Genomic DNA, 20,056 nt, shown 5'->3' on the forward strand with positions numbered 1-20,056 from the left:
CAGATTCCAAAAGTAATCAGAGACAACTGTAATATTCTTGCTGTATTCAACGGCGTTGATACACACACGCTACGAAATATTTGGCAGACATGGTGCGGCGGTGACATGGACTTTAATGGTTTTCGAAACTTTTTTAGTCATGCTCAGTCGACCCCACATGGATTTGTAACGATAAATTTACATGATCCTCGGACACGATATCGTATCGGACTTGACCAAATATTCGGTTAGTTGTAAATAATTTTCATTGTAAATAGCCCCTTAGCAGCAGGGGGGGAAATGACATCGACGCGGTCGTCGCTGTGTTTACCGGACGCTGACGACGCTGGGATCGGCTCGCAGAAAAGTGTATTAAACCAAATGACGTCACCGTCGTGTAGGATGGACCGTCGTCGTTTTTTTTTTTACCAGGCGCTGACTACACCGGATCCGCTGAGTGCAGAAAGTATTAATTAAGCAAAATAACGATTGGACAAAATGTCGGATTCGCCCCCCCCCCCCCCGCCCCCTGCTGCTTAAGTATAGGAAGTGAAGATGACCAGGAAGAGCTAGCAGTTTTTTTTATAGATCCACATTTGAATTAAGACCAAGCTGTATACTCTGTAACCCATACTACACTAATCAATCATACACCAAAATTAAGGGAACCAAACGTTCTTTTAACAATACCTAAGATATACAAAACCTTTTTTGAATCGCCAGTATAACTAGCGAGGAAATCTGTGGAAAAAAAATGTTTTCTTTGAAACTCTAACCCCATGGAAAATAGGAAACTTAAACAAATATATAAATGTGTGCAATTCATTTTCTTATTTTCATATCATCATTTATGATGTTCTCAACAAAAGGGTACATTAGTATGGATGATATGGGTGAAACTAAATTAGTTGGGCGTAGTCTGCTCTTGCTTACACAATATGCCTTGAGGCAGTATTGATTGTGCAATGACCTTAATTATGTGGAAATTAGATGTCCTGGAACACAGAACTGAAGTCAGCTTAATTTAAAACTGTTCCTGAAGTGAAGAAATACAGACAGTGAAAAGTTTTCGTTTCATTCATTTGTAATGAAGTTAATAAACTATGATGACAAAGCAAATTCACTTTCTCCATTATTTAATATTTGAAGAAGAAACAAACATTGTATAATTCGACCTTTGCCCTCCATGAACCTAATATGTTAGTCCCTTTACATGTGCAATGTACGTTTTTAACTTAACTCACTTTTCATCATAATGAGACTTGGGGAGATCTTAAGTGGAGCTTTGCCACTAACGAATACTGTTATGTGGGGGGGGACATGAGAATTATTCATAAGGACTGTTTTGATGTTAGCAACTTAAATATTTATGCTATGCAGCCAAAAAATATATTCAGCAATAATACCTATGCGGTCTTTATGGGGCGCTCTAAAGATATTATGAACTTTTAAGAGAGTAACAGGTGTATCGTGAAGTTGTTTCTATTTGCAGCATTTACAAAGTAGAGAAAGTTGACATACCTCTATGTTATATTTATGTACTGTGGTTGAAATGTATTTCGCTATTATACTTGAAGAAATTGTACATGATCTAAGCACACTGCTATCCAAATATTACTGTTATTTTGTGCTTAAAAATCATCCTGAATAGGTTTAAAGGAAACCATTTTAGTACTTATTAAGACAGTGAAAATTATTTGGATTACAACACACACACACACACACACACACATGGAGACAAGATGGCCGCTATCGCTTAACCGGCTGGAAACCGCTGTTCCGTTTTTTGTGCCGTTTTCATGACATTTTTGCTTGTTGCCTGTCTTCGTCAACGTTATTGTGTTCATTATGTATTGGTTGTTCAGTTCGTATGTGTTTCTTCATCTCCTTGTTTTGGAAAAGAGAACAATTAGGCTTTTTCTCAGCTGTCTTGCTCCACTGCTACAATTTTGAACAAACCGCCATCACCTGATACTCGCCAGTCAACCCGTTTATGGACCCTCATTAATTGCTTTAAATGACCACTCCTTGGCTCTCCACACTACATTGTGCTCTAGACTAAACGAACTGGGACTACATTTATCATTACCTGAATGTAAACAGAAGCGAAAAAAGAAACGTTGTTTCATAGTTGGCCAGCGTAGAACAGGAAGAGGAATTACAGTTCTCTCCCTTATGCCCTTTCCGGCTTAACAATTTAAAAATTCGACCGTTAATTTAGATAACCTAATTCAACTATCCCTGCGTATTGCATTATTCAATGCCCAAACAGTAGGACCACCGGAAAAGCGCACAGAAAAAGTTAAGTTTATCAACAATCAGAATATTGCCGTCTTTTTCCTGACAAAAACATGGCTAAAAACATCAGGCGATGAGCCCAAGTGTGCGGATCTAACACCCACTGGTTACTCCATCAAGTCGTTCCCCCGCAGCTCTCGATGAGGTGGAATTGCTGTCATCAAAAAGAACTTCATGGTTAAACATCTTAACCACACCACAACATTCAATTTCGACCACACATCGTTTGAAATAGTCCAAACCACACTCACACTAGAGCAAAGGTCAGTTCATTTTTTCTGCCAATACCGCCCTCCTCCTAGTAGAAAAACAAGCTGACTGAATCTCTCTTTTTGGAGCAGTTTCCGAATCTCCTGGACTATGCAAATTCAATAGGTGGTAACCTGATTATTCATGGAGATTTCAACTTTCACTTTGACTGTCCCGGAAACCCAAACACATCAATACTCCTAGATTCCATTAATGTTTTCAGCCTCAAACAGTCAGTTAACCTACCCACCTATAGATATGGTCACATTTTAGACTGGATTCTTCGTAGACCTGATGATAACATGAGCTGCTTGAGTGCTTAGATCCAGTATTGCCTTCACTGACTGATGTTATTAATACTTCTCTCTCTCATCAAGGGAATCCCATCATTTTTTAAAACTGCCATTGCAAAGCCTCTGCTGAAGAAACCAACACTATATCATAACGATTTAAAGAACTACCGCCCAGTTTCTAATCTCCCATTCATATTACAAATCTTAGAAAAGGTTGTTCTATCCCAGCTTGTATCTCATCTAAATTCAAACAGTCTTTCTAGCAATGTACAATCTGCATATCGCGCTTGCTACAGTACTGAACTACTCTTCTAAAAGTAGTTAATGACATTCTCTCTGCTTTGGATAGCTGAAGGATTACAGTCCTCGCCCTCCTTGATTTGTCTGCAGGATTTGGCACAATAGACCATGATATATTACTTCACCGTTTCCAGCATGTATTTGGCACTCATGATACAGCCTTACTATGGTTCAAGTCCTACTTGTTTAACAGGAGACAACTTGTCTGAAAATGGAATACACTCCAGCCCAGTTGATCGACGTTGTGGTGTTCCACTGGGGTCTGTTCTTGGACCTGTTCTCTTCATTCTGTACACTCAGCCGCTCTCAAGTGTCATAGATCATCATCCAGTGCCTCACCAATTGTACGCTGTTGACACTAAAATATACAAATCTAGACAACCAACTGAAGTTGATGCTACCATCCAAGGTGTTGGGAGGTGCATTTCTGATGTGAAATTATGGATGGCATGTAACAAGCTGCAGATGAATGATGATAAAACTGAGGCCATTCTGATCACAACACAAAGACTTTCTCATTCGCATCCTTTACCTCAAACAATAAATATCAGCAACACCAGCGTTAAATTCACGCAATCAGTGCGAAATCTATGTGTTACTATGGACAGTACACTCACATTGCACCAACATGTCATGAACATATGCAAGGCTGCATATCTTGAGCTGAGACGCGTCTGCTCCATTCGCAGATATCTTTCGGTTGATGCCACTAAAACACTTGTGTGTTGATTAATACTTTTAAGACTGGATGATTGTAACTCAGTTATGTCTGGTTCATCTCAATATCTACTCCAGAAACTTCAAAAAGTTCAAAACACAGCTGCTCGGATCATAGAGTAACACGACCAGAGCACACCTCCCCACTCCTCTGTACCCTACACTGGCTATCCATTCGATCCAGAATCAAACACACATCGTGTTCTCTCTGCTACGTTTCATTGACGGACTCTAGTCTAACATACCTATACGACCTCACTCATGTGTACACACCAGCAATATACTTACGCTCCTCTTCTGACAATCGTATACTCATTATTCCCACTATGAAAACAAAGTCATATGGACAGCGTTCTTTTGCATACCAGGACCCAGCAACGTGGAATAAATAGCCCACTGAACTTAGACACAAAGACACAGTGATACCATTCAAGAGTGCTCTCAAAAGTCACTTATTTCGACTGCAAGAACAAACTTATAGACGTAATAATGTTTCCTACCTTAAATATTCCCAGCATGTTTTTTATGTTTTCTAATGTTATGGTGTTTGTTTTTATTATCATGTCATTATATATGTTTTCTTATCTTGTATGTGTTGTCTAAGGTTGCAAAGCGATTAGAGCTTCCAAAGATTAGGCGCTATACAAAGTCCTCATTATTAGTATTATTATTATTATTATTATTATTATTATATATATATATATATATATATATATATATATATATATATATATATATATATATATATATATATATATATATATATATATATATATATATATATATATATATATATATATAAGGTAAAACATACTTATTGGTTCTTTTGTCTGAAATCAAGGATGTGAAAATGACCAAACTGACTTAGCAGGGCGGGGGGGAGGGGGGGGGCAGTGGAGGGCAGGTATAGGTGCACATGCGAATTACGACCAAGCTGTTTATTATGTAACCCATACTGCATGCGCTAAACCTATCAATCATACACCGTCAGAAAGGGATAGAAAGTTCTTTCAACAATACTTAATATATACATGGATTGTTGTAAATAATCAGTACAACCAGTGAGGAAAACCAGGGTAATTCATTTTCTCTAAGAATCTAACCCTGTGCAAAATATGAAACTGTAGAGCGCCACCTTAGAATATTCATAGTCGCATGATGCCATAGATCAGTAAAAAGTAAGTCATATCAAATTTTCAGTCACATGATGTCGTATACCAGTACTAAGTAAGTCATTTAGAAAATTAATAGTCACATGACACCGTATATACGTACCAACAAGTCATTTAGAAAAGCCAGACCTATATGAAACGGTATATTTGCACTGGGTAAGTCATTTATAAAATTCAGACACAAAGTTCACTGCTCTTTCCATAAGTGGACAGCTTTTCTGGGAAACATTGAAGTTGATAATGTGAGTAATACGACTTTCTAACGCCTCCTATTAAAAGAATGACTTTGTCAATTTAGAGGAATATCTTGAATGAAGGTATTGCGCTCATGGGACTCTTGATGAAAGTTAAGACACAACTTATTGAAAATGAAGTTAATCTGTATGAGAAAAAACTGTAAAGTGAATTATCTTCATATATACAGGTAACTGGAAGGTTGACGGTGAAGAGAAATATCAATCAAATTTTAATCTGTAAAATTCAACAAATAATGTAATACAAAGTGAAAATGTCAGAAACGGAAATTATGATATTGCTAATTAAATCCCAAATAATCCTTGAATTACAGACACAAGTCCTCATGATTAAAGTTCTGAGTAAACATCTGGTGAAGATCCAAATTAAATATAACGTTGGATATCTTGATTAGCCAGTGGTGGCTCGCGTTGTAGTGGTGTGCCAATAGTTTTTTGTTGGATTACAATAATACAATCCAAGAATATATCCTTATTTGAAATTTCACTCTAAATTCAAGACTCAGTTTTCAAGAATGTTGTTGCTGATAAGTACATTTTATTTCCAGTGAATAGATAATTTGAATAAATAAATTCCTGCACAAATGAAATACTGGACACAACAATAATCCACCTGAATCTGCTAAGACCTTAAAGCACGAATGAATAATTTCTTTAAAATAAACAACATTGTATAGCCCTCTACTTGACTTCAAGTCACCGTTAGCATTTTCTAAAATACGCCTATTGCCTAATGGAAAATAGCCTTCAAGAAGGGTTCGAATATTTACTAGATAAAATAATTATAAAAAAAGGAAATGATAAACACAACGTCCTTGATTCGGGCAAAAATAATAATCCAAACAGTCATTTCATACACATAGCAAATATTTTACCAATGAATTAATTGCTTACAGATTTTAATAAAATTAATGCGTCAGGTCAAGTAGAAAATGAACTTGAGTTTGGAAAAGATCAAGTCCAACGCATAATGTTACATTACCAATAGCAGAGAACAAAACAATAACAAACAAACATTGCAAATTAAATATACATAACAATGTGTTGATGCGATTTGTAAAGATTTTATGTAATTCTTTGATGTGGATAACTGAGGTATCGCGATTTTTCCAACATTTGGCAACATATTGAAATAAATCACAAAATGGCGTGCCAGGAAAGAACGCAATATACATTCCTAATTTCCTAATGTGTTTCGTGTAAGCTAATCGCATGTTGAAAATGCTAACTTATTTGCACCTTTATTCCTAGTCATACTGTAAGGCTGATTGCACACGCACAGTGCCATAAATGATTTATGGTTACATTAAACTTCACACCTTCTTACAAGCAAATCTAATATTGCGATAAAATTCACTTGCTCTCCTATTTCTTTAGGAAATACATTTGAAGGTATCGTTTATAAAGGTTTTATTGATATTTTACTTATGATGACCAAAAGAACATTTCCAAGACAATCGAATTCAACAGATAATGTGCACATACAACGGTCAAAGTACAAATATTAACTGGAGTTTTGTTCTTTAAATACAAGGTTTTGCTGCTATACAACGGTTAATCAAGTATTCATTATCATTTCACGGGGCTTATTCTGTAACAGAATGGTTACCACTTGGTCAAAAATACACTTGTAATGTACATTTTACTGCATCAGCAAATGCTGATGATTTCTTTTTGCTCCCAAAACATGAATACAATCTGGATGTATTTGTAGCAACCGAACTTAAATCACATTTCTTTCAGAATTATCGTTGTATAGGTAGGAGAAGGAAGTACTCAAGTATTGTCTATACACTGTTTGAAACGGAATATTTGTCAGATGAGAAATCCGACGAAACGCTGAATATATATATATATATATATATATATATATATATATATATATATATATATATATATATATATATATATATATATATATATATATTGTTACGTTACGAATCTATACTCTTAAAATAAGTAACAGAAAAGAGTGATGACATTAAGGTTTATAAAATTTAACAAATAATTTATTTCCATAGAATACAAAGTAAAAAATGAGAAAAAAGAACTTACGGTATTGCAAATTAAATCCCAAAACAATCCAAGAATTAAAGGCAAAAGTCCTAGGAATAAGAAGTCCTGAATACAACTTAGTTCAAGTCCGGGAAGGATCCAGAATTGAAGGCGATGACGTGTCTTGTTGAATCACAAAAATATTATTCCAGGTTGGAAGTCAATATAAATTCCAGTGCATGTTTTTATCCAAGAATTTTATCAGAGCACTTTTGTATCTCCAGAGAAAAATATCAATTGAATTCAATAATTTCAAGAAATTAAAATTCAGCCAAAACTGGTCACAGCATAATACAATATAAGTGCAAGATGTTAAAGCACAAGTTGATAGTTCACTGGTCACTCGTCACCAGCAGGTACCTCATGTGGTTTCCCTTTTCTCATAAAAATCCAGTTTTTAATGAAATAACAAACAGGTATTTCAGTGGCTTCAGTTTCACTAAGGCCCTTTGAAACAGACAGTGGATCTAAGGATTGCCGTTTGTCACCCTAATTAGAATAAAGAGAATGAGTAGTTAAAAAAGGATCACAGTGGTCAATACATTTTGAATGATCAAAACAAGAAGTGAAAGTGACCTTATCAAAATCCTGACCAATACATGTGTCAGATTAAGGAATACTTTCCTGATCAACATAATTCTCAAGAGCTTTCTTTGCAATAGCTCTAGTAGCTCCAGAAGGTGGATATAAATCAGGGAATTCTTTTTCAATAAGATCTACTTTCTGATCCAAACAATCAGTTACAAGTGGATTAACCACAACCTTATCTCCAGCTAGGTCATTGCCTACTAATAAAAGAATGCCCTCAATGGGTAAAGCAATACAGTTCCGACTGTCACGGGTCCTGAGACTAAGTCTGATCACGAATTTACACAATGTTGAGGAATATTAACAAAGCCGTACTCTACTCTCTGAATAAGAAAGCTCTCATTAGAAGAAGACCTCTCAGAAAAAGACAAAGTACCTGATTATATAATAATCTGAGAAGCTCCAGTAGGGATGTGATTAGCTGAATCACTCATGAGTAATATAGAACCTTTCGACATGAATAGTTCATATTCCTCCATAATAAAATCAAGCTGGGGTTTATTAGACCCAACAAATGTATTGCTTTCAATACATGACCGTGACCTTTATCTCTTAGAAACAAGAGCATTTGAAATAGGTCTGTTTTGATTCTGATGCTTATGTTTTCAATTTGTAGCATTACGAGCAGCATTGTCTAAGGTTTCGACCTTATGCTCATCAAGATAAGTCTTAATGTCACTGTGTACGCAGTCCTTGAACACTTCAAGTAATACGAGTTGTCGTAATCTTGAACAACTTTCTTGGCTAATCATCACCTGTTAAATGACTGCTCTTTTCCTCTTGCAAATTCGACAAGTTTGTCCAGCTTCTTTTCTTTATAGTTCCTGAATTTTAGTCAATAAGCCTCAGAGACTAACACATAACCCTTTAAGATGCATTCCTTAACTAGATCATAGTCAACAATCTTCAGTACTGACAGGGAAGCACCGATGTCTCGGGCTTTGACAAAAAGTGCACTCTGTAATAATAGAGTCCAATGGAGCCATTTCGAATTTTCAGCAATTTTTTCAAAATGAGGAAAATATTTATCTCCTTCTTTTCTCTAACAGGGGACTCTAACCAAATATTCTTAGTAACATCAAAAGTTTCATTTGTATGTAAAGTGGGGATGTGCAGTTCACTTGCCAGCTCTACTTCTTTTAATCTAAATTGAAATTCTCTTTCTTCCTTTTCATTTTGCATTTGCATTTGCATTTCTCTCTCTGTCTCTCTCTGTCTCTCTCTCGATCGATCGACCGATCGATCGATCGAACAGCATTTGTTTCTCCTTTTTCTCCAATTGCATTTTCCTCTCTCTTTCCTTTTTATCTGATTGCATTTGTTTCTCCATTTTATCTTTCTAAAGTTCAAACTTTCTTAACTCTAATTTCATCCTGTATTTTAATTTTGATTCCTTTACTTTTATGTTGGAGTCTGATACAGACTTATTAATCAAAACCAAAGCACTTTTATCCAAAACATTATTTTTCTCCAAATATTGGACGAAAATATTTTTGAATTCTTGCTTCGTTAAAGAATTGTTTCCTCAGAAACATCATATTTTCTGGCAAGATGGCGCAATTCATCTTTTTTTCAAGGAGTCTAACTGTTCCTGGGTAGGATTTGAAATAAAGATCTCCACTTTTGATGACATCGTAAAAAGCTCTTTGATTTCACTAAAGATTTATAAAATTTGAAATAATACTTGGGATTCAAATAATTCCGAAACTAGGGGCATTTAAATTTCAAAAACAAAGTTTTCTGAAATATTTTAGCAAAATTCGTATTCCAAGATTATGCTCTTAAAATAAGTGGCAGAAACGAGTGAAGACAACAAGCTTTGTAAAATTTAACAAACAATTTATTTTCCTAGAATAAAACGTGAAAATAATAAAAAAAGAACTTACGTTATTGTGAATTAAATCCAAATTGTAATACAAGAATTAAAGCACGAGTCCTCTCAATGAAATGTTTTAACTGAATCACGGTTCAAATCCCGATAAAAATACAAGATGAAAGGCGATGACGTATTCAATAGTCAGTGTTGTACTGATGTGTCAACAGTCTCTTGTTGAATCACAGAAAATATTATTTCAGTTGTTGAGTTCTGTAAAAAAATTTCAGTAAATGTCCTTGTCCAAGAAATAATTTAGAGCACTAGTATTTCCATGGAAAACAAACACTTGAAATTCAATAATTTGAAGAAAATATAAATTGAGTCCCAATCTGAACACAACATAAAACAACTTGACTTTTCAAGTGTTAAGGCACGACTGATAGAATTATTATCATAGAATCTTGTTTACGAATTAACACGTGCCTCACCTCACGTAGACCAGGTATGGCCTTGACTAAATTAAATGATTCTTACTCGGAGAAAGATTTGTAAAAATTTAAAAGTTGTTTACCAAAACTGTCACTGATTTTAAAGTCAGCAACTGGATACAATGTTTCTATTAAAAGGTATTTACATCAATGAAATTCATTTTTTTAAAACAATCAAGCCAAACATAACTGAACTTAATTCTGAAACAAATCAAGTCCAGTAAACAATATTACATTATAATTACATGTAATTGAATAAAAACATTTAAACCTAACAAACAATCAAATCATATATATATATATATATATATATATATATATATATATATATATATATATATATATATATATATATATATATATATATATATATATATATATATATATATATATATATATGTGTGTGTGTGTGTGTGTGTGTGTGTGTGTGTGTGTGTGCAGTAAGAAGACAAACAATATTATTAATTATTAATATATTATTTCAGACTTGTATTTCACTATGACGTTTTACGTCATGAAGCATTATATTGGTTACCAGCATGCTAATTATTAAAAAAGAAATCTTTGTGTGGAATCCAAAGTCTTTGACAATGAAGTTGATTTTTTGTGGATTCCATAATTTGTTGACAATAAAAAAGCGTTACTTGGTTCCTATAGTTAAGTTACAATGCAAATGTTTTGTGTGGATTCCATGATTATTTGATAATAAAGATTCTTTGTTAAACTTCCATAATTATTTGACAATGAAACTGCTTTGTGTGGATTCCTTGATTATTTGACAATGAAGCTGCTTTGTTTGGATTCCATAATTATTTGACAATGAAGATGCTATGTTTGGATTCCATAATTATTTGATTATGAAACTGCTTTGTTTGGATTCCATGATTATTTGACAATGAAACTGCCTTGTTTGGATTCCATTATTATTTGACAATGAAGATGCTCTGTTTGGATTCCATAATTATTTGACAATGAAACTGCTTTGTTTGGATTCCATAATTATTTGATTATGAAGATGCTTTGTTTGGATTCCATAATTATTTGACAATGAATATGCTATGTTTGGATTCCATAATTATTTGACAATGAAACTGCTTTGTTTGGATTCCATAATTATTTGATAATGAAGATGCTATGTTTGGATTCCGTAATTATTTGACAATGAAACTGCTTTGTTTGGATTCCATAATTATTTGATTATGAAGATGCTTTGTTTGGATTCCATAATTATTTGATAATGAAGATGTTTGTTTGGATTCCATAATTATTTGACAATGAAACTGCTTTGTTTGGATTCCATAATTATTTGACAATGAAACTGCTTTGTTTGGATTCCATAATTATTTGATTATGAAGATGCTTTGTTTGGATTCCATAATTATTTTATAATGAAGATGTTTGTTTGGATTCCATAATTATTTGACTATGAAGATGCTTTGTTTGGATTCCATAATTATTTGACAATGAATATGCTATGTTTGGATTCCATAATTATTTGACAATGAAACTGCTTTGTTTGGATTCCATAATTATTTGATAATGAAGATGTTTGTTTGGATTCCATAATTATTTGATAATGAAGATGCTATGTTTGGATTCCGTAATTATTTGACAATGAAACTGCTTTGTTTGGATTCCATAATTATTTGATTATGAAGATGCTTTGTTTGGATTCCATAATTATTTGATAATGAAGATGTTTATTTGGATTCCATAATTATTTGACAATGAAACTGCTTTGTTTGGATTCCATAATTATTTGACAATGAAACTGCTTTGTTTGGATTCCATAATTATTTGATTATGAAGATGCTTTGTTTGGATTCCATAATTATTTTATAATGAAGATGTTTGTTTGGATTCCATAATTATTTGACTATGAAGATGCTTTGTTTGGATTCCATAATTATTTGACGATGAATATGCTATGTTTGGATTCCATAATTATTTGACAATGAAACTGCTTTGTTTGGATTCCATAATTATTTGATAATGAAGATGTTTGTTTGGATTCCATAATTATTTGATAATGAAGATGCTATGTTTGGATTCCGTAATTATTTGACAATGAAACTGCTTTGTTTGGATTCCATAATTATTTGATTATGAAGATGCTTTGTTTGGATTCCATAATTATTTGATAATGAAGATGTTTATTTGGATTCCATAATTATTTGACAATGAAACTGCTTTGTTTGGATTCCATAATTATTTGACAATGAAACTGCTTTGTTTGGATTCCATAATTATTTGATTATGAAGATGCTTTGTTTGGATTCCATAATTATTTTATAATGAAGATGTTTGTTTGGATTCCATAATTATTTGACTATGAAGATGCTTTGTTTGGATTCCATAATTATTTGACAATGAATATGCTATGTTTGGATTCCATAATTATTTGACAATGAAACTGCTTTGTTTGGATTCCATAATTATTTGATAATGAAGATGTTTGTTTGGATTCCATAATTATTTGATAATGAAGATGCTATGTTTGGATTCCGTAATTATTTGACAATGAAACTGCTTTGTTTGGATTCCATAATTATTTGATTATGAAGATGCTTTGTTTGGATTCCATAATTATTTGATAATGAAGATGTTTGTTTGGATTCCATAATTATTTGACAATGAAACTGCTTTGTTTGGATTCCATAATTTTATTTGACAATGAAACTGCTTTGTTTGGATTCCATAATTATTTGATTATGAAGATGCTTTGTTTGGATTCCATAATTATTTGATAATGAAGATGTTTGTTTGGATTCCATAATTATTTGACTATGAAGATGCTTTGTTTGGATTCCATAATTATTTGACAATGAATATGCTATGTTTGGATTCCATAATTATTTGACAATGAAACTGCTTTGTTTGGATTCCATAATTATTTGATTATGAAGATGCTTTGTTTGGATTCCATAATTATTTGACAATGAAACTGCTTTGTTTGGATTCCATAATTATTTGATAATGAAGATGCTATGTTTGGATTCCATAATTATTTGACAATGAAACTGCTTTGTTTGGATTCCATAATTATTTGATTATGAAGATGCTTTGTTTGGATTCCATAATTATTTGACAATGAAACTGCTTTGTGTGGATTCCATAATTATTTGATTATGAAGATGCTATGTTTGGATTCCATAATTATTTGACAATGAAGATGCTTTCTTTGGATTCCATAATTATTTGATAATGAAGATGCTATGTTTGGATTCCATAATTATTTGATAATGAAGACGCTTTGTATGGATTCCATAATTAGTTGACAACGAAGCTGCCTTTTTCGATTCCATTTTTTCTTTGATAGTGAAGATGCTCGTTGTTAATTCAATAATGTTTTGAAAATAAAGATGTTTTGTACGGTTTCCATAATTTTTGACAATAAAATACTTTGTTTGGATAAATGACATGGACAAATATTAATGAAGAATACGATATATGCGGTTCGCATCAAATGAATGTGCAGGTGTTAATTATAAACAGATAGAGGCACCCACATGCCACTGATAGCTTGATCATGTTGCTGTTGATTGATTCCTTTTATTCCACTGCTAATATTTGCGTAAAAGAATTCTTACATTTTCAGAAACGTTGTATGAGCATGTCTTTGATACCCTACACTTTATCCGCATATTTGTTTTATATATTTATCTAAACAATATTTTGTAAGTAATTTTCAAGCGGAACGACGTTTGTAGATGTGTTATTACGTGTCCAAAGCTTGAAGTAGATTGTTTAAGGATTGTAAACTCGTTCCTTACCTCATAGATACACGCCTAGAGAATGCAAGATTTAAAGGTGTTATGGTTTATGAGTTGTTACGTGTTTTATTTTTATTTTTAATACCGGGATTATAGTCAATTAATATACATCTAGGTGGACCTTCATTTTCTTAATAATGCATAATAATGTAAATAAAGGAAGAAAGCCCATTGGAATAGTATGTATTCATCGCCACTATTGCATCTATTCTTTTTAAAGTGTTACGCAGTCTCATCAAACATGAGTTGTTTTCCTTCACAACTGTCACCTTAGTGAGACATATGATAAATGGACTCGTATAATTGGTTTAGATCCGTTTAAATCCTTTATTGACACAATTCACTTACAAGATAGTGCTCATGTGATAAAATCTTAGAATATATATATATATATATATATATATATATATATATATATATATATATATATATATATATATATATATATATATATATATATATATATATATATATATATATATATATATATATATACATACATACATACATACATACATACATACATACATACAGCAAAACTGACCAGCAACAGTAAAAATTGGTGTGAAAACCAGCCCAAGAGCTCCCTTTGAAACAAAAACAAAAGTACTATACATAATCCACGTGATGGATGCTGAAGTTTGACAATGTTCGACTGGGGGGATTATTATTCTAAATGTTCAAGTATTGTGCACGTAAAGGCAAGTCCTTGCTCGTGTTTTATGTGCATTTATGTGTGAGGATAGTAATGTTACACCGTGTTCAGACGCCTTATTGCGTAATGCTGGTAATGTTACACCATGTTCATTCGTCGTTATGCTTGATGGTGTTTATGTTTTTTCGTGTTTAGTTTTTCTTTAGTCGCCCGTCTTGCTCTTGTTTAGTAGAGCTTACAAAAGTTTGACGTGTGAGGACGGTTGAAAAAGTTTGAATATATTATTTCTTAAGTTGAATTACTAAGTTCCTTTCTGGTTTTTATTATTATTATTATTATTATTATTATTATTATTATTATTATTATTATTATTATTATTATTATTATTAATAGTAGTAGTAGTAGTAGTATCATTATTATCTTCATATTGTTGCTCATTTCGATTTGTATTGGTAATTATCGATTACGGTAGTTTTGTCGATTAAAAGATTTTAGATCAATTAAATGTGCAGGTATTTCGAGAATTTTAACCCAATTCTTCTATAACAAAAAGCAATTCACCTATAACAATCAAGCAATTCGTGTATAACAATAAAGTAATTCATCTGTAATAATAAATTAATTCATCTATGACAATACAACAGTTCATCTATAAAAATAAAGCAATTCACCTTTAACAATCAAGCAATTCGTGTATAATAATAAATTAATTCATCTATGACAATAAAACAATTCATCTGTAACAAAAAAGCAATTTATCTTTAATAATAGCAAATAGTTTCAACTTTCAATACAAAAATCCGAGACAATAACGTGCACAGATTAAATGTTGCTACGTATAGATCAAACTATTTATGTCATGCATGTTTTCCTTTCAATTTTCACCATCAAAGAAAATTAGTTTAGATTGTAAATGGTTGCTTGATCGAATTAACAGCACACACGTGAACTGTTCAAAAGAAATATTCTTGTTTCAGTCTCCTTTAGACGATGGTGGTTGCTGCTGTTCTGTTTTGTGTAAGAATGGTCAGACTCAGCTGAAGGAGAAGCTCTTTTATGACTTAAAACTTCAGAAACATTTGGTTGACGTAAACTTTCAGAAACTTCAGATGGTTTTCTAAACTGATCATAAGTTTAACATTAATTAAAGAATACCATGTTCAGTCTTCAACAATAATCTGATCAAACTTATGTGATACTAATTTGACTGAATAATTAATTGTGTGGTTGTTCCAAGGTATAATTGGCCATCAATGAATTAAATTCACCCGTTCGTTTACTTCAGAGGGTTTGTACTGTAACAGAACAGTGGATGCCTTTGGAGGATGCTGGTACGATACGCCGGCTGGAAAGATGGCCGTAACTCTTTGCCCTGCTTTTCCACAATTCAACACAAAAGGTATACTGTCATGTTGTATGATCGTCCGTTTGTATGATCGTTAGTTTGTCCGCAATAATTCATTTAGACTTATTTGCGTGCATATATGTGTCAAGCTGTGTTGAAATATCAAAATACATCAAACACATGAAACTCACCACATATGGTTGCATCGTAGATTAATTGTTTCATTGGGATTGAATATAATTCTAAAAACTGATTAGCTTTTTCTGAAGAATATCATTTCAAATGGAAAAATCCATAATAACCATTCCGTCTTTTTTGCTATTTACACATTATCCTTTGAGAATGTAATATCTATACTATCCATTTGTTATTTAAACAATACCCTTTGAGAGGGTAAAGTCTATAATATCCATTCCGTCATTTTTGTTATTTAAACAATACCTTTTGAGAGGGTAAAGTCTATAATATCTATTCCGTCTTTCTTTTTCTATTTACACAATATCCTTTGAGAGGTTAAACTCTGTAACATCCATTCTATCTTTTTGCTGTTTACACAATTTCCTTTGAGAGTGAACGAATCCATAATATACCTGCTTTCTTAGCATTTACACAACATCCATTGAGAGGGTATAACCCATAATTTTCATATCGTTTTTCTTCCTATTTACACAATATCCTATTAGATGGAAAGCTCAATAATATCCCTGCCATCTTTATTGCTATTTACACAGTGTCCTTTCCAAGGGTAAACTCCACTATATCCGTGCCGTCTTTGAGATTGTAAAATCCATAATATGCCATGCCAACTTTTTTTGCAATCTAAACAGTATCCTTGGATAGAATAAAATCATTAATATCCATTCCGCCTCTTTTTTGCTTTTTATACGTTATTCTTTAAGAGGATACAATTTCTATTATCCATTCCGCCATATTTGCTATTTACACAATATCGTTTGAGAGAGAAAAATCCATAATATATCTGCTTTCTTTCTTACTATTTATACAATATCCTTTCAGAGGGTAAAATCTAAAATATCCATGACGTCTTTCTTACTGTTTATAGAATATGCTATCAGAGGGTAAAACTCATAATATCCATGACGTCTTTCTTGCTATTTACACAATATCATTTAAGAGGGTAAAATCTATAATACCCATGCCTGATATCAATGCCGTCTTTCTAACTGTCTTACAGCCTATGCTTACAAAGAATGTACGATCAATGGATCCTGGTTCGTCAGCTCGGCAACAGGAAGACAGTGGGCGAATTACAGTGCATGTCTTTCCCCCCAAACGGTAGGCTAACTGCAACAATTATCCTGAATTTCATTTGCCCTTTCTTCTTCTTGCAATTAGATTTACTTGATTCGTTTATTTTAATCAATCTCATACTGAAACAGATAATTTGAACGCGTGTGCCAGCTCTATACTTGTAATAGTTTACGCAACAAATAATATAATATACCCTATTTTTTGTGTGTAACGAATACTCAATTCAAACCCTACCTAGCTTCATGTTCCGGTTTTGATTGGACCAGTAATCACAATGATTTTACCTTTGGAACGTTAATCCTGATTGGCTCATCTCAGGCCTGGTACATACGTTGATAGGAAGGGGTTAATGGCATAGGTTGTTTGGGTTTTTTATAATTAAATGCGCGTTTACCATACCAGTAAATATATAAGAAAGTGAAGTCTTAAGTTCATCGTTTTCATTTAAGAATGCAGTTATTTTAACAGGGGAAAAACGAAATATTGCTTTTACTTAACAGCAAAGTTGAAGGAAAATAATATTTTTATTAATTTCTTTTCTATTGTCCTGGCTCTTAACAAACAAACGATTCCTGCTTGTATAGACTGAAAAGGATAAGGTCCCTTAATCCAATGTATGAGAAAGGAGAAGCTATACGCCAGGTGTACTAGAACATCGGAGAACTATCATTTATGTTATAGCATTGTATGAGAAACGAGAAAATGATGTAAATGGAAGCCATACTGTTGCATAGTAGTTCATCTAAAGGTTGTCAATTATAACATCGCATGAGAAAGGTGAAAATTATGCCAGAAAACGGAAATTTTGGTCATAGAAGTTCATCCGAAGAATATTAGTCAATTTACAAACATTGACCGATGAATGTTAAATCTGGATTGTAACAGTTCTCATTTTTCTTTTATCATCAGCCGAAAAAAGAAAAATAAAGAAAATATTCTTTTCTTACCAGGATGAAGATCACAGGAAGATAATATACATCTTCGTTGGCGGGTTCAGTCTGTCCCTACTGATGCTGATTATGTCCCTTTTTATCTTCTTCCGATTCAAGTACGTTACATAGAATTAATCGCTAGGCTACTCATAAATGATTTGACACAAGTGTTTTTAATTACTTTTCTTTATTCTGGTTATCTTCATACATGTATATGCTCAAGTGGAGAAGAAAATACGAGATTAGCTCCTCAGTAGTCCATACACGGTGTGGTTTAACTCCATTTTCCAGCACATTATATGCTATATGTATTGGCCAGTATGTCTGTTGAAGGATAAAACTGAAATAAAATAGACTGGAACCCACGTGAACAGGGGTGAGGTGGCAATGATTGGGGTGTGTGTGTGTGTGTGTGTGTGTGTGTGTGTGTTGGATTTTCAACGTAGCTTTAACAATTTTTAAGTCATTTCGCTACGATGTCTGCAGTTTGGCAGTTTATACTGATGTCTAGCACTGGGGCATCATGCCGCAGCCATGTAGCAGGATATCCCACCTATTCACATTATCCTGACACCAGGCCGACCAGTCCTAACACTAAACTCTGAATGCTGGGCGCCAAGCGAGGTAGCTGTTAGTACCATTTTTATAAGTCTTTGGTATGACTCGGCTGGAGATCGAACCCACGACCTCCCGTATCCGAGAGGGACGCTCTAGCCACTAGACCACCGGAGCAGTCGCACTGATTGGTAAAGGCGATCACCTAAAACAATTCGGCTACCTGGGCCACGCCTCGCTCTGTAAGATAAGTTCATATTTACAAACAAGATACTTAAATATTACATAAAAACACAGGCAGGTAATAATCGCAAGATACGTTCTCAGAAACAACGTGATCGAGACGTAAACAAAAGAATAAGAGAGCGAACGAGAGTGACCGTAATAAACCCATAAAACATCAGTTTTATTTCTTACAGGCAGCTAAGATGTGACAGAATAACCATCCACAAAAACTTATTCGTCTCCTACGTATTTACTGGTGTGTCGTGGCTGGTGTACTATGTAACTGTAGCACTGGATGGAAATATACAGCTCGAAAATCCGGTTAGTGGGCTTTTCTTACCGCATTTATTTAGTTGAATCGTCTTTGTCTACCGCAACTTGAGCTTATACATTTATTAAATTATAACGTAATAAAACGTCCTTCTGACCCCTACACCATTTTTGGCATTCATGAAGTGTTTCTTTTTCATATCATTCCGTATGGAAAATGTCTCGCAGTATAAAAACATTTACGGACAGATTGCTAGACCAAGAAACTAATACATACATACATACATACATACATACATACATACATACATACATACATACATACATAACTACATAGATAGATAGATAGATAAATGGATGGATGGATGGATGGGTGGATAGATAGATGCATGTATGCATGCATGCATACATACATACATACACACATACATACATACATACATCATACATACATACATACATAGACAGATGATCCGATCCATCAACTCCTGAAATGTTTAACTTTCAATTTTCGAATGATTCAACCAATTTCTAAAATAAAAAACTGGCGTTAAATATAAAAAACATAATAATAAAAAAGTATTATATATATATATATATATATATATATATATATATATATATATATATATATATATATATATATATATATATATATATATATATATATATATATATATATATATATATATAATGACAGTTTGTTATTTTAGAAGTGGCTTGATCAATCAGAAGTTGAAAGTTAAACATTTCAGAAGTCGATTGTTCTAGTACACACACAAACACACACACACACACCTATACATAACTCAGCATTTCT

The 20,056-nt window shown here is 33.0% G+C and overlaps 1 protein-coding gene across 2 annotated transcripts in view; it reads left to right on the top strand.

The window, feature by feature from the left end:
- LOC149776685 (calcitonin gene-related peptide type 1 receptor-like) overlaps window positions 1–20,056 on the top strand; it is an 86,338-nt gene that overhangs the window by 44,099 nt on the left and 22,183 nt on the right. For both annotated transcript variants that reach the window (XM_089942512.1, XM_089942514.1), the window contains exons 3-6: window positions 15,923–16,036; window positions 17,178–17,278; window positions 18,205–18,302; window positions 19,161–19,287. In XM_089942512.1, coding sequence (XP_089798638.1) covers window positions 15,923–16,036; window positions 17,178–17,278; window positions 18,205–18,302; window positions 19,161–19,287 — 440 coding nt within the window. The remainder of the gene's footprint in view (window positions 1–15,922; window positions 16,037–17,177; window positions 17,279–18,204; window positions 18,303–19,160; window positions 19,288–20,056) is intronic.

Source organism: Sinohyriopsis cumingii, chromosome 18 (genome assembly GCF_028554795.1).
Source record: "Sinohyriopsis cumingii isolate HCF-2022 chromosome 18, ASM2855479v2, whole genome shotgun sequence".
Classification (NCBI taxonomy): Eukaryota; Metazoa; Mollusca; class Bivalvia; order Unionida; family Unionidae; genus Sinohyriopsis; species Sinohyriopsis cumingii.